The sequence below is a fragment of the Pezoporus flaviventris genome, unplaced genomic scaffold (genome assembly GCF_033815535.1).
Source record: "Pezoporus flaviventris isolate CSIRO_AGI_PZ_B2104156 unplaced genomic scaffold, CSIRO_AGI_Pfla_v1 ptg000041l, whole genome shotgun sequence".
NCBI classification, from domain to species: Eukaryota; Metazoa; Chordata; class Aves; order Psittaciformes; family Psittacidae; genus Pezoporus; species Pezoporus flaviventris.
Window position 1 is genome coordinate 12,113,111 of NW_026892589.1, and position 19,287 is coordinate 12,132,397.

General features: G+C 46.4%; 1 protein-coding gene across 12 annotated transcripts in view; it reads left to right on the top strand.

Moving 5' to 3' along the window:
* PITPNM2 (phosphatidylinositol transfer protein membrane associated 2) overlaps positions 1 to 19,287 on the top strand; it is a 133,443-nt gene that overhangs the window by 101,312 nt on the left and 12,844 nt on the right. For 5 of the 12 annotated variants that reach the window (XM_061466230.1, XM_061466237.1, XM_061466231.1 and 2 more), the window contains exons 11-18: positions 1,847 to 2,091; positions 2,578 to 2,767; positions 3,821 to 3,940; positions 4,319 to 4,530; positions 9,201 to 9,376; positions 9,760 to 9,930; positions 12,565 to 12,714; positions 17,556 to 17,720. In XM_061466230.1, the coding sequence (XP_061322214.1) occupies positions 1,847 to 2,091; positions 2,578 to 2,767; positions 3,821 to 3,940; positions 4,319 to 4,530; positions 9,201 to 9,376; positions 9,760 to 9,930; positions 12,565 to 12,714; positions 17,556 to 17,720 (1,429 nt within the window). The other 7 variants (XM_061466235.1, XM_061466238.1, XM_061466234.1 and 4 more) reach the window with 6 other exon arrangements.

Below are 19,287 nucleotides of genomic sequence, written 5' to 3' on the forward strand. Positions count from 1 at the left end.
TAATTAAAGGCCATTGTCATGCGGGAGGCCTGGAAAATCTTTATTACAGACTTGAATGTGAATTTTAATACTTGTGGTGGGCCGTGTATTAAGACATGCTTTAACAGGATCTGGTAAAAATGTAAGCTAGTTGTTAGGTTGCTAATGTGTGCCTGGGCATGCTTTCCTCCCACCAGCAGGTTTGTCTGGGACTCAGTCACTGCTCAAAGGACAACAGGTGACTAAAGATGCTAAAATGAGAAGAATTTGCCAAATGGAAAATGCTGGTGCCCTCCACCCCTTCCACACCCCTTCCCAATGGCTGTTCCTCTGCCTCAGCAGGGAGTTGCTTGTGATGTTCTCAACTGTTGTCTCTGCTAGCACAAGGGATAAGGCGCAGGAGGAAAGACCAGTACCTGCTTTCACATATCTCAGAGGTGTTAGGGTGGGGGATTTGAGTCCATATGGGAGCTGTAAACACTGAAAGCCCTGGTAGGGAATAGATACTTAGAACAGTTATTGCTCTGTTGTGTTATAATATGCAACCAATACAAATGGATGCTCTTGTGCCTGCTCCTGGGGCATCAGGATTGGGCTTAGAGCTGTTCTGGCAGTCACTAGTGATAATCCGTTCTGGAGTTCAGATGCATTTCCCTCTTTCCCCCATACTGTAGCCTGTTTAGGCAAGGAATTGACTCAACATAATAAGCAAATGACTTGGACAGACAAAATAAACCTTTCCTGTGTCCATGCAGCACTCTCCCAACCAGATGCTGGCCAGTCCTTGGGTCACAGGGTCTTGAAAGACTGAGCTCACAGGAACTGGGTAGAAAAAGCTTTTCAGTTCCTCTTTTGCAGCAGCATAAGCAAATCTGAACTCTTATTTATAACTTCTGCCTTAGGCAGACAAATGCAATGACTGATCTCTTCCTACGACTTCTTTGCCCAGCAGCTTGCCACTTGCTGACCTGTTACTTCTGCTCAATGTGTTTTACTGCTGCAGCTGAGCTCAGCACCCCAACAGAGAGCAACACCCATCTTTTATTTCTTTACTTTTCCCCTCTGACACACACAGTTCTTGTCTTTAGTGCTGCCACGTTTCACCTGCTTACAGGTTTTTGTTTTACTTTCAGCATTCCTTCTGCTTAGGACAGTCATTACACTGAGGCTGCGTGTGTGCATTTGTGCGTGAAGGAGTAGTCAGGTTCTCAGCTGTTGTGTCCAGGTGTATCTAATGCCCGTTGCCATGAATTAAGCACAGTCCTTCTTGAAGACAGTTCAGCTTCTTGCCAACAAACCTGAAGGTGTTACTCTAAAACCTCATCTCTCCTGTGTTTAGAAGCCTGATTTTCAGTCTACGCTTCATTCAGGATCAGTTTAGGTTCTTGTGGTTGTTCCTGTGCTGTCCTTTGCCTTAAGTGCTTCTCTTGCCTCCCTTGCTTTCTCCACTCCTCTCCACTGTGTTTGAAAGCAGGCATTTCATTCTAGGGTAGCTTTGCACAGCAAATCAGGCTGAACTCTTTCAGTTTCTGTTTGAAAGGGCTCCGTGCTTCTGGTCCTTTGGCACTGGTCCTCCTCACACTGCAACCACCTTTGTGTGTAGATCGCCCAGACTGAGCTTGGCATCCTAGATGTGGGCTTGCCAATTCCTTGTATCATGGCTGATACCATTTCTCCTGGAAATATATTGCTTCACACATGTTTTTGCCTCATCCATGACAGGACTTGATGTGGATAGTGCATTGTACAACCATGTGTGAGCTTGGGGAGGAAAAGGTGATAAAACTTGCCTAAAATGCACTCGGACCAAGTAAAACCTCTTTGGAAAATAAGCCTTTCTGCTGTGCTCTCTTTCATTCCCACCTAGGATGAATCAGCACAGCCATTAATGCAGCCAAGTAAAATCCATGTCCTCCTCTTGGTACTCCATGGAGGGAACATCCTGGACTCAGGAAGCGGTGACCAGAGCTCTAAGCAAGGGGATGTCAACACCATCACGACTGTGTTTGACACAGTGATGAGGGTACATTACCCAGCTGCTCTTGGACGCATTGCCATCAGACTAGTCCCTTGTCCAGCCATCTGCTCCGAAGCATTTTCACTGGTGTCCAGGTAAGTTGATGCTGCTTTATCACAGGCACTCTTTTCAATCTTGGCTTTGTTTTCTTTATATGATTTCTTGATTTGCTTCCCTGAACTGTTCTGCATATCGTACTGAAAGCTCTGACCGTGCTTTGAGAATGCACTTATTAATGTACTAGCGAGGCATTCAATCTCGATTTCATACTTAGCTGTAGTGAATACAGTAATCGTGCAGTAAGAGTTCTGAGATTGATCTATTTTAATTAATCCAATAAATACTAAGGCTTTAATTCCTTGTCTGAGGTTGTTCTGTTAATGTAAGTATGTTGTCCTTGAAGATTTACGTTTGATGTGAGGGAAAGATTTATTAAGCTCTCACCCATTCACAGTGGATAAATGGCCTTTGTGTCTTGAGGCTTTCTTTAATGAACTACAGTAGTGACTGTGCTTCTGCACATGGTTTTCCCCACTTTGTGTGTAAGGCTGAATATTTCCAATGTCTCTTGCTCTCTCCAGCCTCAGCCCATATAGTTATGACGAAGGCTGCCTGTCCAACAGCCAGGATCACATTCCCCTCGCTGCACTCCCTCTGCTAGCAACGTCATCCCCACAGTACCAAGAAGCAGTGGCCACAGTCATCGTCAGAGCCAACCAGGCCTACAGTGAGTTCATCAGATCCCAGGAGGGCATGTCATTCAATGGCCAGGTGAGCCAGAGGCTGTTTATAGCCACAATAAAGGGAAGAACAAGTGAAGCAATTTCTTTCTGAAGCTGTCTTTTCCATTAATCTCTCAGGAGGGATGGAAACATGACAGTGTTGAGCTGCAATAAGAAAGTGTTGTGCCTCCATTTCTTTCTTTCTGAGAGAGAGAGATTATTGCTTATTCTCTGTCTTGAACCTTTGGGATTCCAAGCAAAGCCTGAGCTTGTGTTCAGAAATGAAGCTACAAAGCTGTGAAGTTAATCAGCTTTCAGCATGACACACCTTTCCAAATCGGGCATGCTACCTTTGTTAGTAAACACGATCTCTCCTCCTGTTGCAAACCAAGGCTGTTTAAAGATTCCTGCCTTTAAAGTGCCTTCAGCAGCTCGTGTTGGGGATGTCACAGAAGTGGGTTTCTTTTTTGAGACTCTGCAGGTGCTGCACCCCATAAAAGACCATGACTGTGTGTAGCACTGTGGGCAGAGTGGCTCTCTAGCCCCTCATGGGTTTAAGCTATTGGACTAGCCATCACATTGCACTGCTGTAGTGTCATTTATTCACTTTGAGCTTCTTCCCAGCCAGCTATATATGCCAGAGGACCCAGACAGCCCTCTCCTGCCCAGGGGTCTCAGGGCATTATTGTGCCTGTCTGCGCAATACCCTTGGAGTCAGGACAGTGTTACCTCCTCAGGATACAAACTAGGAGCAGAAGCACAGAGGATCTTGCTTGAAGTAGCATGGAGAGCTGGCGAGGAGGGAATCAAGCTTGGTTTTCTGAGGCTGGAGTTAGTGCTGTGATCAGTGCTCTGTGCTGCTTTCACTGCGCTCCAGTCAGCTGGTGGGGACAGCCAGAACACATTAGCTGTGTTAGATAACAAGAGTCTGCAGGGTAGGTGTGGATGTTCATTGACTGAATAGTGTTACTGATGAAAGCACTGGGCATCCTGTTACTGCAGCTTTCCTAGGTATAATCCATCACTGTTTAACTGTTAGCTCTGAACTGAGCATAAGGAGCTTTTTTTGCTTCCCCTGACCCGCTTCTGTTGCCTTTCTCAGGTCTGCTTGGTCGGGGACTGTGTTGGAGGAATCCTGGGATTTGATGCCTTATGCTACAGCAATCAAACTGTGTCTGAGAGCCAGAACAGCAGCCGGAGAGGTAGCGTTGTGAGTGTCCAGGTAATGGTGGCTCTAAGTGTCTACTGGGAATAGGTCTTCTGGCCACAGCATCTCCGTGGCCCCTGTTTTTCTAGGGATCCTTCCATGAAACAACAAAGGCTCTACTCCTTATTAATGGCAAACACATGTCTTAAGGTTCATATGTGTCTCAGTTTGGGTGCATTTGCTCTGAACAGGGATGCTTCACCCTCTGATGTGAAGCATCGCTCACACCTGCTTCACCCACACTCTTAGGAAGTGTTTGGTCTGAGATGCTGCATTGCTCTCAACTGGATCTAGGGGTAGGTGGGGAAAGGAGGATGGAAGAAGAAGGTTATAATGTGGGTGTATTCCTGATTCAGCTGCTAGAGTGCTAAATCCGTATATTTCAAATCCCAGGACACCGACCTCCTGTCTCCTGGAATAACGGTGAATAACAGCTATTGTTCCAGTGGCTCTAATCTGGAAGCCAGCAGACACCTCAGTAGGAGCAACATTGATATTCCCCGTAGCAACGGAGAAGATCCAAAGAAGCAGCTGCCACGGAAAAGGAGTGATTCATCAACCTACGAACTGGACACGATAAAGCAGCATCAGGCCTTTCTTTCAAGGTAGGATGTTGAAAGAACAGAGCCAGCAATAGTCTGGAGCTGAGATTGGTGCATCTGTGAAACCCAAATGTTGCTTTGTCATCCTGTGATAAGCAAGGTGGAGGAAAGTGTTCAGTTGAGATTAGAGGGATATAGATTTCAGGGTGTTGTATAGGCAGAAATAAAAGGAACAGCTCCCTTGTTGAGTGGCAGTGAGAGACTCCAGCTGCTCTCCTGCATCTGTATTACAATGGCAAGAAACCCTTCATCCTGTTACTTGACAGTTAAGGCAGTCAGGTAACTGCTTTTTTGCTGCAAGTGTGGGATGGAGGTCATAAAGCAAATGTAGAAATCATGCCAGGGAAGATGGTGAAGCAGAGCTGGGAATCCAATGTTGTATTAATCCCAAAGCATCTCTGAAAGCTGAGTTTTGAGTTGGCTGGCCTGTTCTTGGGAAAGGCAGGTGTAAGCTGAGTATCGTTTAATTTTGGCCTATTTCAAGTGTGAGATTGAATCTCAGTGCCCTTTCCTGTTGCAGGAGCAGGTTTCTGCTGTCAAGGTGGCAGGATGCTCTGGATGAGACATCCTGAGCTGGTACATGGAACAACCTCCAACTGTGCGTGGGGATTGTTCTGTCTGTGTGACTATTTGCCAAAGCAATCCAAGTCCCCCATATGGAGCAGGGAAAGGGGATTGAATTCTGTCCCTTGCCAGGGCTACTCAATGGCACCAAGGTTGCGTTTCGGATTTGTTGCTGACTATCAAATCCCCCAGTATCACCTTCCTGAGCTTCTTCAGGTGGACTTTCAGAGGCACATTTGTTAACTGATGCAATGTTCATAGCAGTCTTTCCATTGCTGCTGCTGGTTCAGCAGTGGTCCTGACACAGATGATGGATTGCAGTTTGTCATTTCAGATAGCATTATCCTGGTCCTCCCTGCTCTGTCTCCAAAGGATTGTGCCTGCTCCCAACAGCACCTGGGGGTCCTGGTGCTGTTCAGTGCACCAATGGAATGGTTCATCTTCTTTTAGACTTTCACTTTTTGTTAAATCTACCTTTAGATCTTAAGTCAGAAATAAGTCTTTTCCTACAGCTCAAGAGCAAGATTCCCTCAGGAAAAGGGACAGGTTGAAGCTGCTGTATGAGCTCTCTCTGCATCTCTTCCCCTTCACTCCCTGGTGCAGAGGAGGCTTGGGTGCAGTGATTCACACCTTCCCCTCCTGCATGACAGCACAGCATTGCACCCAGACCTGTCCTTGCACCTTGTGCTTGCAGCCATCGTTACTGAGCAGCACAGCCATCAGCAGAACACCCCTTTGACCTCTCTGTCACCAAGTAATGATTTTCCCATATAAAACCCAAGCCCTGATGTGCTGTGCTTTCATGAAGGAGACTGGCAGAGCAGAGCCAGGTTTTCCTAATGGGCTCAGACACAGGGGCCTTCCTGTCCATACCAATTGCAGATTTCAGCTTGTGCCAAAGACACTCAGTTTTATTCCTGTATCAGACCTACCCGCTGCTCTGGGGCAATGCCCAGCGAGCCACAGCAGCATCTGGAGATCACAATCACACATTTATGTTTAAATTCAGTTCTTCTGCACAACTACATTATTTCTGGCTGTGCTGTACTTGTATTATTGTAAATGAGTTGGTTTGCTTCTGAAATCCATAAGCTCTTGTTTAATTAATGTGCACAGTACATCTGCTGCTTTTTAAAGGGAGAATGGGGCGCTGTAGGTTGCTTGGAGCATGACAGATTCAGAGTTCCCCTTGGCTCTCATTTCTTTTGATTGCTTAAAAAGAGCATCAAGCTCCCAGTAAAAGGAGAGAAGCTGTCCAAATTGCTTAGCAGTATGAGTGCTCTCGTTCTTTTCCGTTCCCCATGAAGAGATGCTATGGAAAGATGTGTGGAATGCTCCAAACCCCCCTTTGCATCCATCCTGCCACCACACATCTGCCTTTCCTTTTGTGCCTTCGTTTGAAGCACACTGCTGTTGCCCTGTCTTTGGCAAAACTGAACATGTTCTGAATAACTTTGTATTCCTTCGACACACCAAACTTAATGTATTGCAGTCTTGTCAGCTAAAATAATTGTAGCTTCCCTGAAGGTGGCTTGTTTTTAAACGTGGTTCAGAGTTGGGTGTCGTGGCAGCGTGATCTCAGGGAAGCTCGTTCACATCACACAAATGGGAACGTGCTCGTTTTGGCTGTCTCTGCTGTAACCTCCTGTTCCTCTCCCTTTTGCCATCACTGTTTTGACTCTCCCTGATACCTGTGTCTGGCATAAGTAAGCTTGTCATTTCCCTGGGGTTGGTAATGGGGAGAATAGTGCCCTGCATGTGCATATGTGCACCTTTAGAGAATGCACAGCAGTGCGGCATGAGCAGAAGGTGTTTGAGCATCCCTTGGGAGGGGTGCTCAGCAGAGGTGCTGTCTCTGGGAATGATGCATTATTTGCCAAAGCAGGAAAACAAACTCTGAGTGAAACCCATTTTTCTTCTCACAGAATCATAGAACAGTTAGGGTTGGAAAGGACCTTAAGATCATCCAGTTCCAATGCCCCTGTCGTGGGCAGGGACACCTTATGCTAAATCATATCACCCAAGGCCTCGTCCAACCTGGTCTTGAACACCACCAGGGATGGAGCATTCACAACCTCCCTGGGCAACCCATTCCAGTGCCTCACCACCCTCACAGGAAAGAATTTCCTCCTTATATCCAAGCTAAACTTCCCCTGTTTCAGTTTTAACCCGTTACCCCTTGTCCTGTCACTACAGTCCCTAATGAAGAGTCCCTCCCCAGCATCCCTATAGGCCCCCTTCAGATACTGGAAGGCTGCTATGAGGTCTCCACACAGCCTTCTCTTCTCCAGGCTGAACAGCCCCAACTTCCTCAGCCTGTCTTCATACAGGAGGTGCTCCAGCCCCTGATCATCCTCGTGGCCCTCCTCTGGACTTGTTCCAACAGTTCCATGTCCTTTTTCTGTTGAGGACACCAGAACTGCACACAGTGCTCCAGGTGAGGTCTCACAAGAGCAGAGCAGAGGGGCAGGATCACCTCCTTCGACCTGCTGGTCACGCTCCTTTTGATGCAGCCCAGGACACGGTTGGTTTCTGGGCTGTGAGCGCACACTGAAGCCGGCTCATGTTCATTTTCTCATCAACCAACACCCCCAAGTCCTTCTCCACAGGGCTGCTCTGAATCTCTTCTCTGCCCAACCTGTAGCTGTGCCTGGGATTGTATGAGTATTTACAGCTGCTCATTTGTTGACTGGCAATCCCAGAGGAGTGTGTGTGAGCAACTGCTCCAGTGCTACACATTGTAGGGACTGAGCAGCCCTGGTTTCCATGAGCACAGCAGTGCTGGGACATCACTGCCTTCAGAGGTGGCCTTGATGAGCCAGTGCTATTGCACACAGAGACTTAGCCAGTGCTGTTGACCACCTGGGAGCGTGACTTGGGGCCACAGAGCATCATTCCTGACTCCAGGCGAGTAAGCCCTTTATCCAGCCTGACTGCTGTTGTATCCATTGATCCTACATATTTCGTAGAACCAGTTCAGATGCTTTTTAAAGTGTCTCCAGACACCCTGTTCAGGCACTGCTGGTACTCTGCCTTCAGCTCACCACTTCTAATTACAACAAGAACCCAGCAGGGATGCATCTGAATCTGTAGAACCTGGAGAGTAAATGAAACTACAGCTTATTGCTTTTGGGTGGTAACAGGTGAATCTCAGAAACCCTTTTGTGAACCAGGTTATTAGTGTTACACATCTGTCATTCGCTGTCTAATCCCAGATCTAGATTGCAAAGAAGCACCTCTTCCTAACGTGGGGATGGATTCCCAGGGTTTTCACCTAAGAGTTCCTGCTGCTACTTCCTCAGTATCCAAGGGATGTGAATTGCAGTCTTTGTTAAACCTGTGCTTCACTGCGCAGCGCACAGGTTGAATTTTGCCAACAGATTTGACACCTGAAAGAGGTGGGGAAAGCCAGGCATGTTTTAATTAACTGTGTTAATTACCCCAGATTCCCATTCCCAGTGAATGCCATACACATGCATAGAAGCTGTTGTGAAAACTTAGTGCACAAAGATATTAGAAACCGTCTTGCAGATTTTCATCTTTTCCCCTTTCTATTTTCTTTTTCCTTTTCAATCCTATAACATTTGTCCAACTACTTCCAAAAGGAGAAGTGGGTAAGCACAGCTTTCCGTAACATTTGAGAATAAGGTGATGGAAGGAACTCAAATGTTGCCAACCAGAAGGCATAGCAGTAATATGTGTAATAGAGTGAATCACTGTGAACCGGCTTTTCTTCCCCTGCTACTCTAGTTATTTGGCTTGCTGGTTATTTTATCTTGCAAATAGCTATGCTAGTAGCAGATTCTGACTAGAAGATTAGAGATTTTGATTCCTCAAAGAACAAACATTTTGAGGAGATAGGAGTGTGTAAATGAACCCACTTGAAGCTTGGGTTTTAGAGCCCGAATTATGCACTGGCATAATGGGGTAATTGGGGGGACAATTTACTGGCTCGTAAAACTACAGTACCGAGGCATGGTGGGTTGATTGGCACAGTTCCTTCACTGGATAGAGGGACATTATATTCATTGTCAATCACCAATCCAGCCTTCAGTTATGAAACCACAGCCTGAATACAATGTTGACTTTCTTTCCTGTTCTTGTCCCAGTTTACATTCTAGTGTTCTGAGGAATGACCCGGGATCCAGGCGATCCAGTAGCTCTACTATGCTGGATGGAGGAAATATCGGAAAGTTTGAATTTGAGATCACTGATTTCTTCCTCTTTGGTTCTCCCTTGGGTCTGGTTCTTGCACTGCGAAAAACTGTCATTCCAGCTCTTGACAGTAAGTCCTGATGTAAACTGCTGAGCTCACTGGATGGGGAAAGCATCTCCTGCTGCAAAGGCAGGGTTTGATGAGACAAACTGGTAAAGACGGAACTTTATGTATGGTATTCATGGCACATTAAGGAAGCAGATCACAAAGTGCTCCAGCCAGTACCGATTGTACAGTTTACTTAAAATGTACTTCCAAATATCACACATACTGGGCAATGCTTGAGTCTATCAATACTGTAGTAAACTGTTTCAATTGACTAAACTGGAAGATGATAAATCCTTCGCACTGTTTTTTCAACACAATAGTTGTCCTTTTCACAGACAAATATTTGCTCTATTCTAACAAATAAGCTACTGGTGCTTGAAGGCTTTTTTTCTTCATCTTTTCAGTCTTTCAGCTCAGACCAGCTTGCCAGCAGGTCTATAACCTGTTCCACCCTGCAGACCCATCTGCTTCACGCCTCGAGCCTCTTTTGGAGAAGAAGTTCTACCTTTTGCCCCCCTTTAATATTCCCCGTTACCAGAGGTTCCCACTGGGTGATGGCAATTCTGCTGTGCTGGGTAAGTCGCTTTGGATGCTTACTAGCTGTCTAAAGGGTTATAACTACATTTTATATGAAATTATCAAAGCAATTGGGAATGACAAGAAAAGAGAATTAGCCCTATAATGTTAGCCTTATTCCTGAGTTACCAGAAAAGGTAGTTTTCTTGCAAGAGAATCAGTGCCCTGTGAGCCATATGCCCTTCATTTGTCACAGAAAGGCCATCAGCTGCTGAGAGTCGTGATGTGGTGACCTCTCTGTGAAGTTTTACACCCAGTCTGGTGCTTGCAATTGGGACTGAATGAAACCTGATTAACTTGGTAGAGTTTAGGACTTTAATGGAGGGCCAGCGAAGACTGGAAGCAGCAGAGTCAACAGTGAGATGAGATGATTTGCTCCATTGCAACCTGTGCTTTTTCATTGGACAGGCTACTGCAGATTAGTGGGCTGGTGTCAGTGCCTTGCCCATGCCACCTTGCCCATGAGACACTGTCTTGTAAGATACCTAGGATTCCTCTCCCATCGGTGGCCTCTTCACTTGCTCTACCCCAATTGCAGCAGTAACAAAGTCTGGAGCGGCTGTGTGCATGCCCTTTTTGCATTCAAAACAGTTAACTGTGTCCTGACCATGCCCTGCCTCAGCTCCCATTACATCAGTGGATCTAATAAAGTAAATTCTATTTCCTGCCATCTTCACCTCACTCCTGTGCCTGGACTCTCATGGTCTGTTGCCATTTCAGTGCAGGCTCTCATTGCAAGGAGCTCTCGGGGAAGCTCACCACTGTGCAGAACTAAATTTGACCTTTCTGCTTCACCTAAAGCTTTCCTTCCCTGCAGGGTCAGGCCTTTGGGGCAGGAAGAATAACTGCACTGTAAGTTTTCCCTTGCTAGAGGTTGTTAGTCAATGGCTAGTTAAAGTCAACATTATAACTGAGAGTCACTACTATAAAACCAGACTTACAACACACAAGAAATCATGCTGGCAAACCAGAGTATCAAAGCCACCAGCTAGAAAGATGAGGATTTGGTGGTTGGTTTTTTCCCCAAAGCTCTGGTAGCTTTCCATTTGTTTAGTATTTGGATCATGCAGGACTAAAAGAAGAGGAACGTATATCTAGAGCAGAATAATTCTGGTGAAGCTCTGCACCATTTTAGAATTGAAAATCCAAAGCAGTGCTCTCCTATGTATCAGCGTCTTTAAAGCTTGTCTTGTGATTGCTGAATCTGGAGGTCTGAATTGTTAAATGGGCATAAACTAAACCCCATGTTCAAGAAAGTGGATAAAATACTTTCTGCAGGCCCCACTCACTAGCCAAATTTAGCACAGATCTTGCTGCAACACCACTTAAAAATGGAACCACCCACAAGTGCATTTGTACAACAGCTCAGGGAATCTATAGCAACTCGAAAAGCAGTTTGCTTTTGGGGTGTATTCTAGGTAGCAGCAGCAAGTGGCTCCTTAAAAATAAATATCAAAAATAATCCTAAACATCTTACCTTCTTCCTTTTAAATACATTTCAAAGTCCCTGTTCTCACTGAAACCAGAGGTAGAAGCCCCCTTGACACCGTGTTCTGGTTATCAGTCTGTGCAACAGCAGGGATCTTACTAGTTTGCTGCGCTTCCCCAGACCTTTGAGTTGTCTATGTGTAGAGAGATGCTTGCTACGTAGCGGAGAGGAGTTAAACAGCAATTAGCTCAACTATGAGAAGAGTAGAGTGATTTCAAAACTGTCTCCAGGTTTGAGCCTTGTTACTTTAAGAGGAGATGCTGCTCTGCTTCATGAATAAAACTGGCAAAAAAAGCAACTCTAAACTCTCTTCTTGTGTAAGACAAAACCTCTTCATTTGCTTATTCCAAAGTAACAGGCTCTTCCTTTCCATTAGAGCCAAAATTTCACTGTTGATTTCCACATTACCCACAAGGACTGTTCCAACCACGATTTGCAAAGCCTCTACTGCAGGGCACTCCAGGAAAGTTAATTGCTGCTATAATTAAGCTATATGATTTGATGATCACGTAAAATTCAGGTGCTCAGTTATAATTAGTTATGTACAAAGCCTCCTGTAACACTGTCTGTGCATATTTCCTCGTGCAGATAGCTGGCTTTTTACAGTCCACGATTGAGGAAGCCTCTTAAGACATCGTATATTTTGTTCATTTTCCCATCTGTACTAAACGTTGGGTCTCTGTTTCATTACAACCAACTTGCAGAGTAAAACGAAATTCACATCCCTGCTTACTCCTGTGCGTTGCACTGTGTAGGATGTGAGGCTGAGTCAAGTAAATCTCCCCTTACAGCATACTTTTTTTCCCCTCGTAGTAAAAAGATCTCTCTGGATCTGCTGGGGGTTTATGGATTGGACTCATTGGAGAAGCTGGTTAAGAGGACTCCCTTTTCTTTTGTTGTTGAAATGCCATCGTTGTGCTCTCCTCTGCTCCCAATTAATCTCTCTGATGTGGGTCTATTTGGAAAGTCACCCATGTCTTTTTCCTTTCACGCTATTTGAAGGTTGTCTTTTCATTGAAGACTCATAGTTGAAGTGCTCAGTTGCAACTGTTTGTATGTTAACACGTTGTGGCCACATGTCTGTTGTTCTTTGTCCTTCTGGTTTTGTTTTTGTTTTTGTTTTTTTTTCCCCATCTACTTCTAGTTGAGACAATCCAGAACAATCCCATCCTCCTCATGGAAAGTAGCCCTCTGGGTGCTCTCCAGCACCAGGACAGCTTCATGGAAACAAGTATCCCCGTTCCCGTACTGAATTGGCAAGATGTGTCCAATAAAAGTGCTGGTTTTGCTGAGTGTGTGTAATCTACACTTTTGTATTGTCTATGGTGTTGGGTACTTGGGGTGTTATTTGGAGATCATCCTGTTTGCCTCCTGGAGTTGAAATCTTCACGCTGTGTCTCAGGCTGCGCCACATCAAATAACCACTTGGGATCCTGCTTGGGTCTGGGAGTAAAGAACAAGTTGGGGTTAAAACCTCTGCCCCATTCTAGAAGGGGGAGCTTCTGCCATTTAATTGCTTTCTTCCCCTCTGTGGTGGCTGTGCTGCTGGAAAGAGGCTTTGGCACAGGGAGGCCTTGGGTATCCCTGCTCGTGTGGTACATACAGCAGGATGCCCTGGGAAAGGGTTGACTCCCCAGCAGTCAGCCACACTGCTCCATGGCCAGAAGCCTAATGAACATCTCTGTCATACCAGATTTTGTCCATTTGAGTGTTTTATGCTTGGAAATCCTTGTGGCTCTGCTGAATACAGTGACTGAGGCTTTCAGACCCCAGGGTGGTTCTGCGTGTTGGCTCTTTAAAATTCATTTCTTGACTTCAAAGCAAAGTTTGGTGCATTTGTTTTGCCTTATTTTCCACCATAACTGCTGCATGGCCTCATTTACCCTGGTTGTGGCTGGTGCTACATCTGTGATTTCAATGAGATTTGACTTCATTTTAGTTTCTTCTTCCCTGTGTGTCTTCCTTGCCCGTTCTCACCCCTTTTCCAGTGTCTTGCATTGAGAGCTTGGTTCTGCTGCCTTGTTGTCTTTAACAAGCTGACTGCTCATGAGCAGTCTGGTACGTTATGTGGTCATACAGGATGGCAACATCAATGGCTATTCTGGATAATCTCTCCCTTTGTCTTTTGAAGATGGAGATGATCTTTAGGTATGCAGTTGCCATGTTGCCTGTGCTGTGGTGGTCTGTAACAATGCAGAGGGAAAGGATCTGGTACTATTAATTAATCACTTTGGAGGTCACTGATGAAATGCCATTTAAGTGTCATCTGACACTTCCCTGCTGTCAGGATGGAGCTTTTAGAAGCTTCTCTGCTTTTTACCTTGTGTGTCAAGAGCCACAGTGTGGCCAGGCAGTGCTTGGCTTGACTGTAGCTGGTGCTGAATCCCAGTCGTGGGAAACTTCCAGTGCCCAGTGCTGACCACTGACTCCAGTGCAAGCAGGGTTTGGCCTGTGCTGAGCAGCTGGCTGCCTTTCCTGTTTTATTTTCTTCTTTTTATTGAACTTGACACATTTTTGATGCTTTCAGTATTTCCTGCTTTGGTGCCACAGCTCAGCCTGCAAATAGCACATACTGAAGTCTGCCATTTGGATACCCCAAGGACTTAAGGCATTGCTAGCAGTACATTAAGAGGATGGCCTGGTGTTGTTCGCTTAGTGGGAAACAGTTAGTAAGAGTATGGACAAATGAGTCCCTAAATGAAAAGGCACAGCACTGAAATGAGTATTAAAGATCCATAGGTAGGCAAAAAAGAAGTGATTTTTCTTCTTATGTCACCTCTTCTGCAGGTGCAGTTCAATCTCAGCTCATGGCGCTGGCCTGACCTGTGTGTGCTGCTGAGCAGTGGCAGGTCCTGTGCTGGGAGAGAGGGTGCTCAGGGCTCTGCTCAAGCCAGGTCTCCTCTTCCTGAAGCTTCCTTGTTCTGATAAAGTCTGCCCGCAGACACAGTTCAAAGTACACTTCAGCCAGTGCAGTAAACCAGGGGCACCTCTGTCCTTATCTAATGCCATAAAGGAACAGCCTGTCTTGATTGAAGTCTTCTTACTGCTCTGCCTGGTCCAGCCATCTGACTTCACCCTGGGCTCAAAGTGCTGCCTCAAAAACATCCCTGTGATTGTCAGGACGTGAGTTGGGGCTGGGGATGCCGCCTCTGCTGCGCGGAAGATTTCAGACTTGTTCCCTTTAGGTTGCAGGTGCTGGGGTCAGTTTGTGCCAGTGGGGCAGCATCATCCCACCCCGGGCACTGCACTCTGCAGGTAAGCCCCCTTGGCTTCAAAATGGCAAGAGCAATGCTGCACAAGGGATTTGGTGCAAAGAATACACAGAGCTTAGGAAATACGTTGGATGGGTTCTGTTCTTCTGCAAGTCAGGTCCTGGGGTTTTATCTGGAAGTCACTGCGCTTTGGGGGGGCGGATGCTTGGATGAAGGAGCAGTAATGCATAAACCAGGTTTTCTGTCCATACTTCCTGCCCTGCCTTTTCCTGGCCCTCGTGTTTTCTTAGAAACTGGCCTTTTTCAGGAATAGAGGGTGTGTAGCTTGGGAAAAGGGAGAAACATGAGAGTAACCCCAGTGCTCTGGAGCATGGGAGCGCTGCTGTGGGGTTACATTCATCCCCTTGCAGAGCAGATTCCTGCCACCAACATGGGCAATACTAAGCTGAACAGTTCAGTAATGCTGTAACAGTTTAGGCTTTAATAGGAGTGAATATTACTCCTCTGGTAGCATTAGCCATGATAGTGTTGGAAGGGTTGTTGTGGCTGGGTGGTTTTGCTTCAAACTCTTTGTGCTCAAAAATCCCCAGTCAGGCCCAGGAAGGCAAGAGTGGCTAAAAAGAGCAAGCCCAAAATGCCCCTGTTTTGTCCTTAGTTCACTTTCTATTTTCTGGGATCTCGAAACGGGAGGTAAAATTCAGGCAGAGCGAAGTAAAGACATGCTAATGGAGCTGAAACCATGATCATCCCAGGCAGCACCACATTTGGCCCAGCCTTTTCTCCTGGGTAGCATTGCTGTAACACTCTTTAGTGTGTCTTCCAGCCGCTTCTTCATTCGAGCCACAGATCTTTTATGTTTAGGGGAGAGGAAGAAGTTCAGGCTTTGCTGGTAAGTGTTAGTTAAACCTGAACCTGGAATTCTCTCTAGCACAGACAAAGCCAAACCTCTCCTTGCATCTGACCAAGTTCAGGAAAGCTGATGGTCACTATCTGCATTACAGCTGGGTTGGGGTACCCATTTGATGTGACGTAAGTGCAGAAGGATCTCACCATCTATACAGGCAAGGTAAAGGAAAGGAAGGGATAACTAAGGAAGAGATGAAAGGGTGGTCCCAGGTCATATAGCAATGGGAATGAGACCTTTTACCCTTGAGATCTTCAAGGGGTTGAATGCAGCTCCTGGCTTGGCTCATGTTCTCAGTGCACCCTCTGTTTGAATTGTCTCCTTTCTTGTGCTTGCAGCAGTAAGAAAGCTGCTCTGGCCTGGTGGGGCTGGCTGGGTTGTGGATGCTGGTAGCAGCCTTGACAGCCAGCAGCTCAAGGCAAGGTGAGAAGAGGAAGAAAGTGATCCTGGTAATGGCCTTTCAGGCACAACGTGTGTGCAGCTCATGGTCAAGTCAGGCTCCTGCTAAGGCTCAGATCTTGCAGTCCATGAAGCTTTTACACAGAGCAGCTTGTGGCCTGATTTTCCCTGCAGAGAACAGAACTCTTTTCTCGACACTTTAGCCTCAGATTTTCTGCTTCATACATCCCCTTTCCCTCTGCGGCAGCAGTATTTACGTGGGCACACGCTGCTGCTGCAAACCAAGAGGTCAGAGGCAGCAAATCAGTAGCCCCAAGCAAAAAAGATCGATGCTAAAATAAACCAGTTGCCGAAACAACACCCTGTGCCAGCCACATACTTGGGATTAAATCCAGGGATATCTAAACTGGCTGAAACGGGTGGAAGATGTTGGGGTGTGAAAGTAATGTACCTGTATTCCATGTGGCATCTACTGCCTGGCTGAGCCCTGGGGATAAAGTTCAGATGCTGCTCCTCAGGTACAGCAGAGATGGGCAACACTTAAAAGATAGTTAGCTTTGCTTTTGCATGTTAGTGTCATGCTGCTGCTGCCTGCTGTCAAGTACATTGCAAACCCTCAGCAGTGCAGGATCTTGGGGTATCCCGAAGACACTCAGTTCAGCCTTGCAGCATCTACAGAGGAGTGAATGAATGCTCTTACCAGTGTTGCTAGAGAGACAACTGAAATGCAGAGATTTTACGTGACTTTCAGCAGCTCTCGGTTTGCTAGTCCTGAACATTTGAGGTCCATGTCCCTCCAGTATGTATATAAGGCCTATGTGAGCGTGACTTCAAATCTTCCCTTTGTGTATTTATGTACTAAAGGGGTAGGCCACACTTGGTAAACCTCAGGTTGGGATCTATATATCCAGACTTGCACGTTGTACCAAAGAAGCTCTGTTTTCACAGAGGCCGAGCACTCCCCAATCCACCACCACTGATTGGAGATGTAAGTGCTCAGCACCAGGCTCCTTTCTTTCAATAGCCCTTACTTTAGTTTAATGAGCATTGGCTCATCATCACAAAATACGAGTTCAAGTTTAGTCCCTGCCAGGCATGGAAATGTTTTCTTGATTTTATATTTCCTTTTTGGCATTAATGCTTCTATCTTGGAGATGTTCCTTTAAGTTTAAACACTTCCAGAATACAAATATCCCTTCTCTAAGGCTGTTTCTTGTTGTTCTCCTTACCTCGGTTACTTTGTCTCAGTGTGAATATATGAAGCTGTGTATATTCACACCTGTATGTATGACACACGCTTGTTATTGCTGCTTGAGTACGTCTGCCTGGATTTTTCTTTGGGGTTTTGGGTTTGCTTTTTGAGCTCCTTATTTTGCTTCCCTCAATCAAAGACTGCTCCTCCAGCCACGTCTCTTTGCCTGCTGTGGTGTTTGCTTTCTTTCCAAACCAGAGCTCTGATGAAATGTTTTTTGTGGGGTTTTTTTGTTCATTCCAATCAGTTCTGAAAGGGTTTTTTTGCACCTTGCCAGCCTTGTTTGCCTTCTTCCTCCCCTCGAGTTCATCTTGCCCAGCCTCTGTCTGTTGGTCTAATATTTTGATTTCCCTGTTTCAACTTTGTAGCAGATGTTGTTCAGTCTCATGGTGCCGTCTTCATGGAAAGCACGTCCCTGTCCACCCCCATTTCAGCCCCTCAGTTCAGGGGCTTCCGGAGAGCCAGTGAGATCAGCATTGCCAGCCAGGTCTCAGGAATGGCAGACAGTTACACTGCTTCCAACATAGCCAACAGTAAGTGTTTCACCTCCTCCGAGACTCCCGCATCGCTCCCGCAGCACCACGCACCGGGCCAGAGCCACACAGCTTCTGTCTGTCTGTCTGTCTGTCTGGGTTATGCTTTCCATTAGTAACAAAGAGTTGGAATGATTCCGCCTTCGCCTGGATTTGCCATAGTCAGTGCCATGTGTTATCACATCTCCTGGAGGAGCAGATGATGTGTTCGGTTATAATACAGGGGCCACCGCTGTGTTATGCATGTTGGACTGTGCTGGTGATGTTGTTCAAAGAGATGTAATGATTGATAACTGAGCACCATTTGGCTGCTGTGCGTGATGAGGGTTAAGCCAAAGGGATGTTTCTGTGCTGCCATTGGTAAGTCGTGCAGAACTGGTAGGGCTCAGCGCTGCCAGATTGATAGTGCAGGGGCTGGCCTGTGGCTTGGTGTAGATCATTAAATGTGGCTCATAGAAATGGGGGTGAGTAAGAAAGGCAAGAACAGGTTTAGATTATTTCTCTGCATTAGAGATTCAGCTCTTTGGTAGCCAGCAGCAAGGCTCAGAGTCAGCCAGTCATTACCCATATCCCAGAGCCAAATGAGGACTAAAAGGAGGGGGGTTTATTGTTACTTTTTCCCAAGACCTATGTAACATCCCAGCTGATACAGTGGAGAACAACAGCCCTTGTTAACAGTTCAGCCCCTTCTTCATTCCAGCTGAGGTGTAAGATGAACAGTCTGTGTCTTCAGGGACCTCTGATAACTGCTGAAAGCCAAACAAATTAAATAAACCCCAAACTTCAGCCCAAACTCTTGTTCCAGGACGCGGCAGAAATTCAGAGATACTCCAGTGCTGGCACATCAGACTACAGGGCTAGGAATGACTTAACTTCACAATTGCTGAGGTTAATAACACTCCCTGAGACAAGTGTTAGTTCCTGTGGGCGCTGGTCAGAGGCTGCTGTAACTTCTTGCCCTGTTTGAGGCAACACTTGGCAGCAGGAATAAACTCCTGCTGACACATGAGGTTTTTCTCTCCCAAAGCACATCCAAGAGGTGATGCTGCGCTCCCTGCGTGCGTTCTTATGTGTGTCCTGGTAAGGCATCTTACCAAGTGCTTGCTAATACTAATCTGCTTGGGGAAGAAGGCTCCTGGGGGAGAAGGTGTTTGTTTTGTGCTGTTCCACACCTACAGAGAGTGGGCAGGATGAGAAATGGGGGGGGGGGGGGGATGTTCCTTATGCAGTGTTTATACCAGGGTGATACCTAAAGGCCTGTGTGTTGCAATGGAGGGATCCTTCCTCTGGCAGGTGATGGCAGGATCAGGCCCACATGATGCTCATGTCTCTCTGCTTTCCCCATGCTCTCACCAATTATTTAGCTCCTGGTTGTGTAATTTATTCCTTCATGCACTTCACAGCCGCCAAAACCTGTTTCTGAGATCAGAGAGGAAGAGTCCAGCCTTGACCCCATGTGCAGCGTGCCCCGAGGCTGTCACAGCCCCTTCCTTCACCTCCTGAGCGCTGACATCTCCTCTGAACCCTTGCTCCGGCTTTGCAGCTCTTGCGCTCGACCTTATTAGCG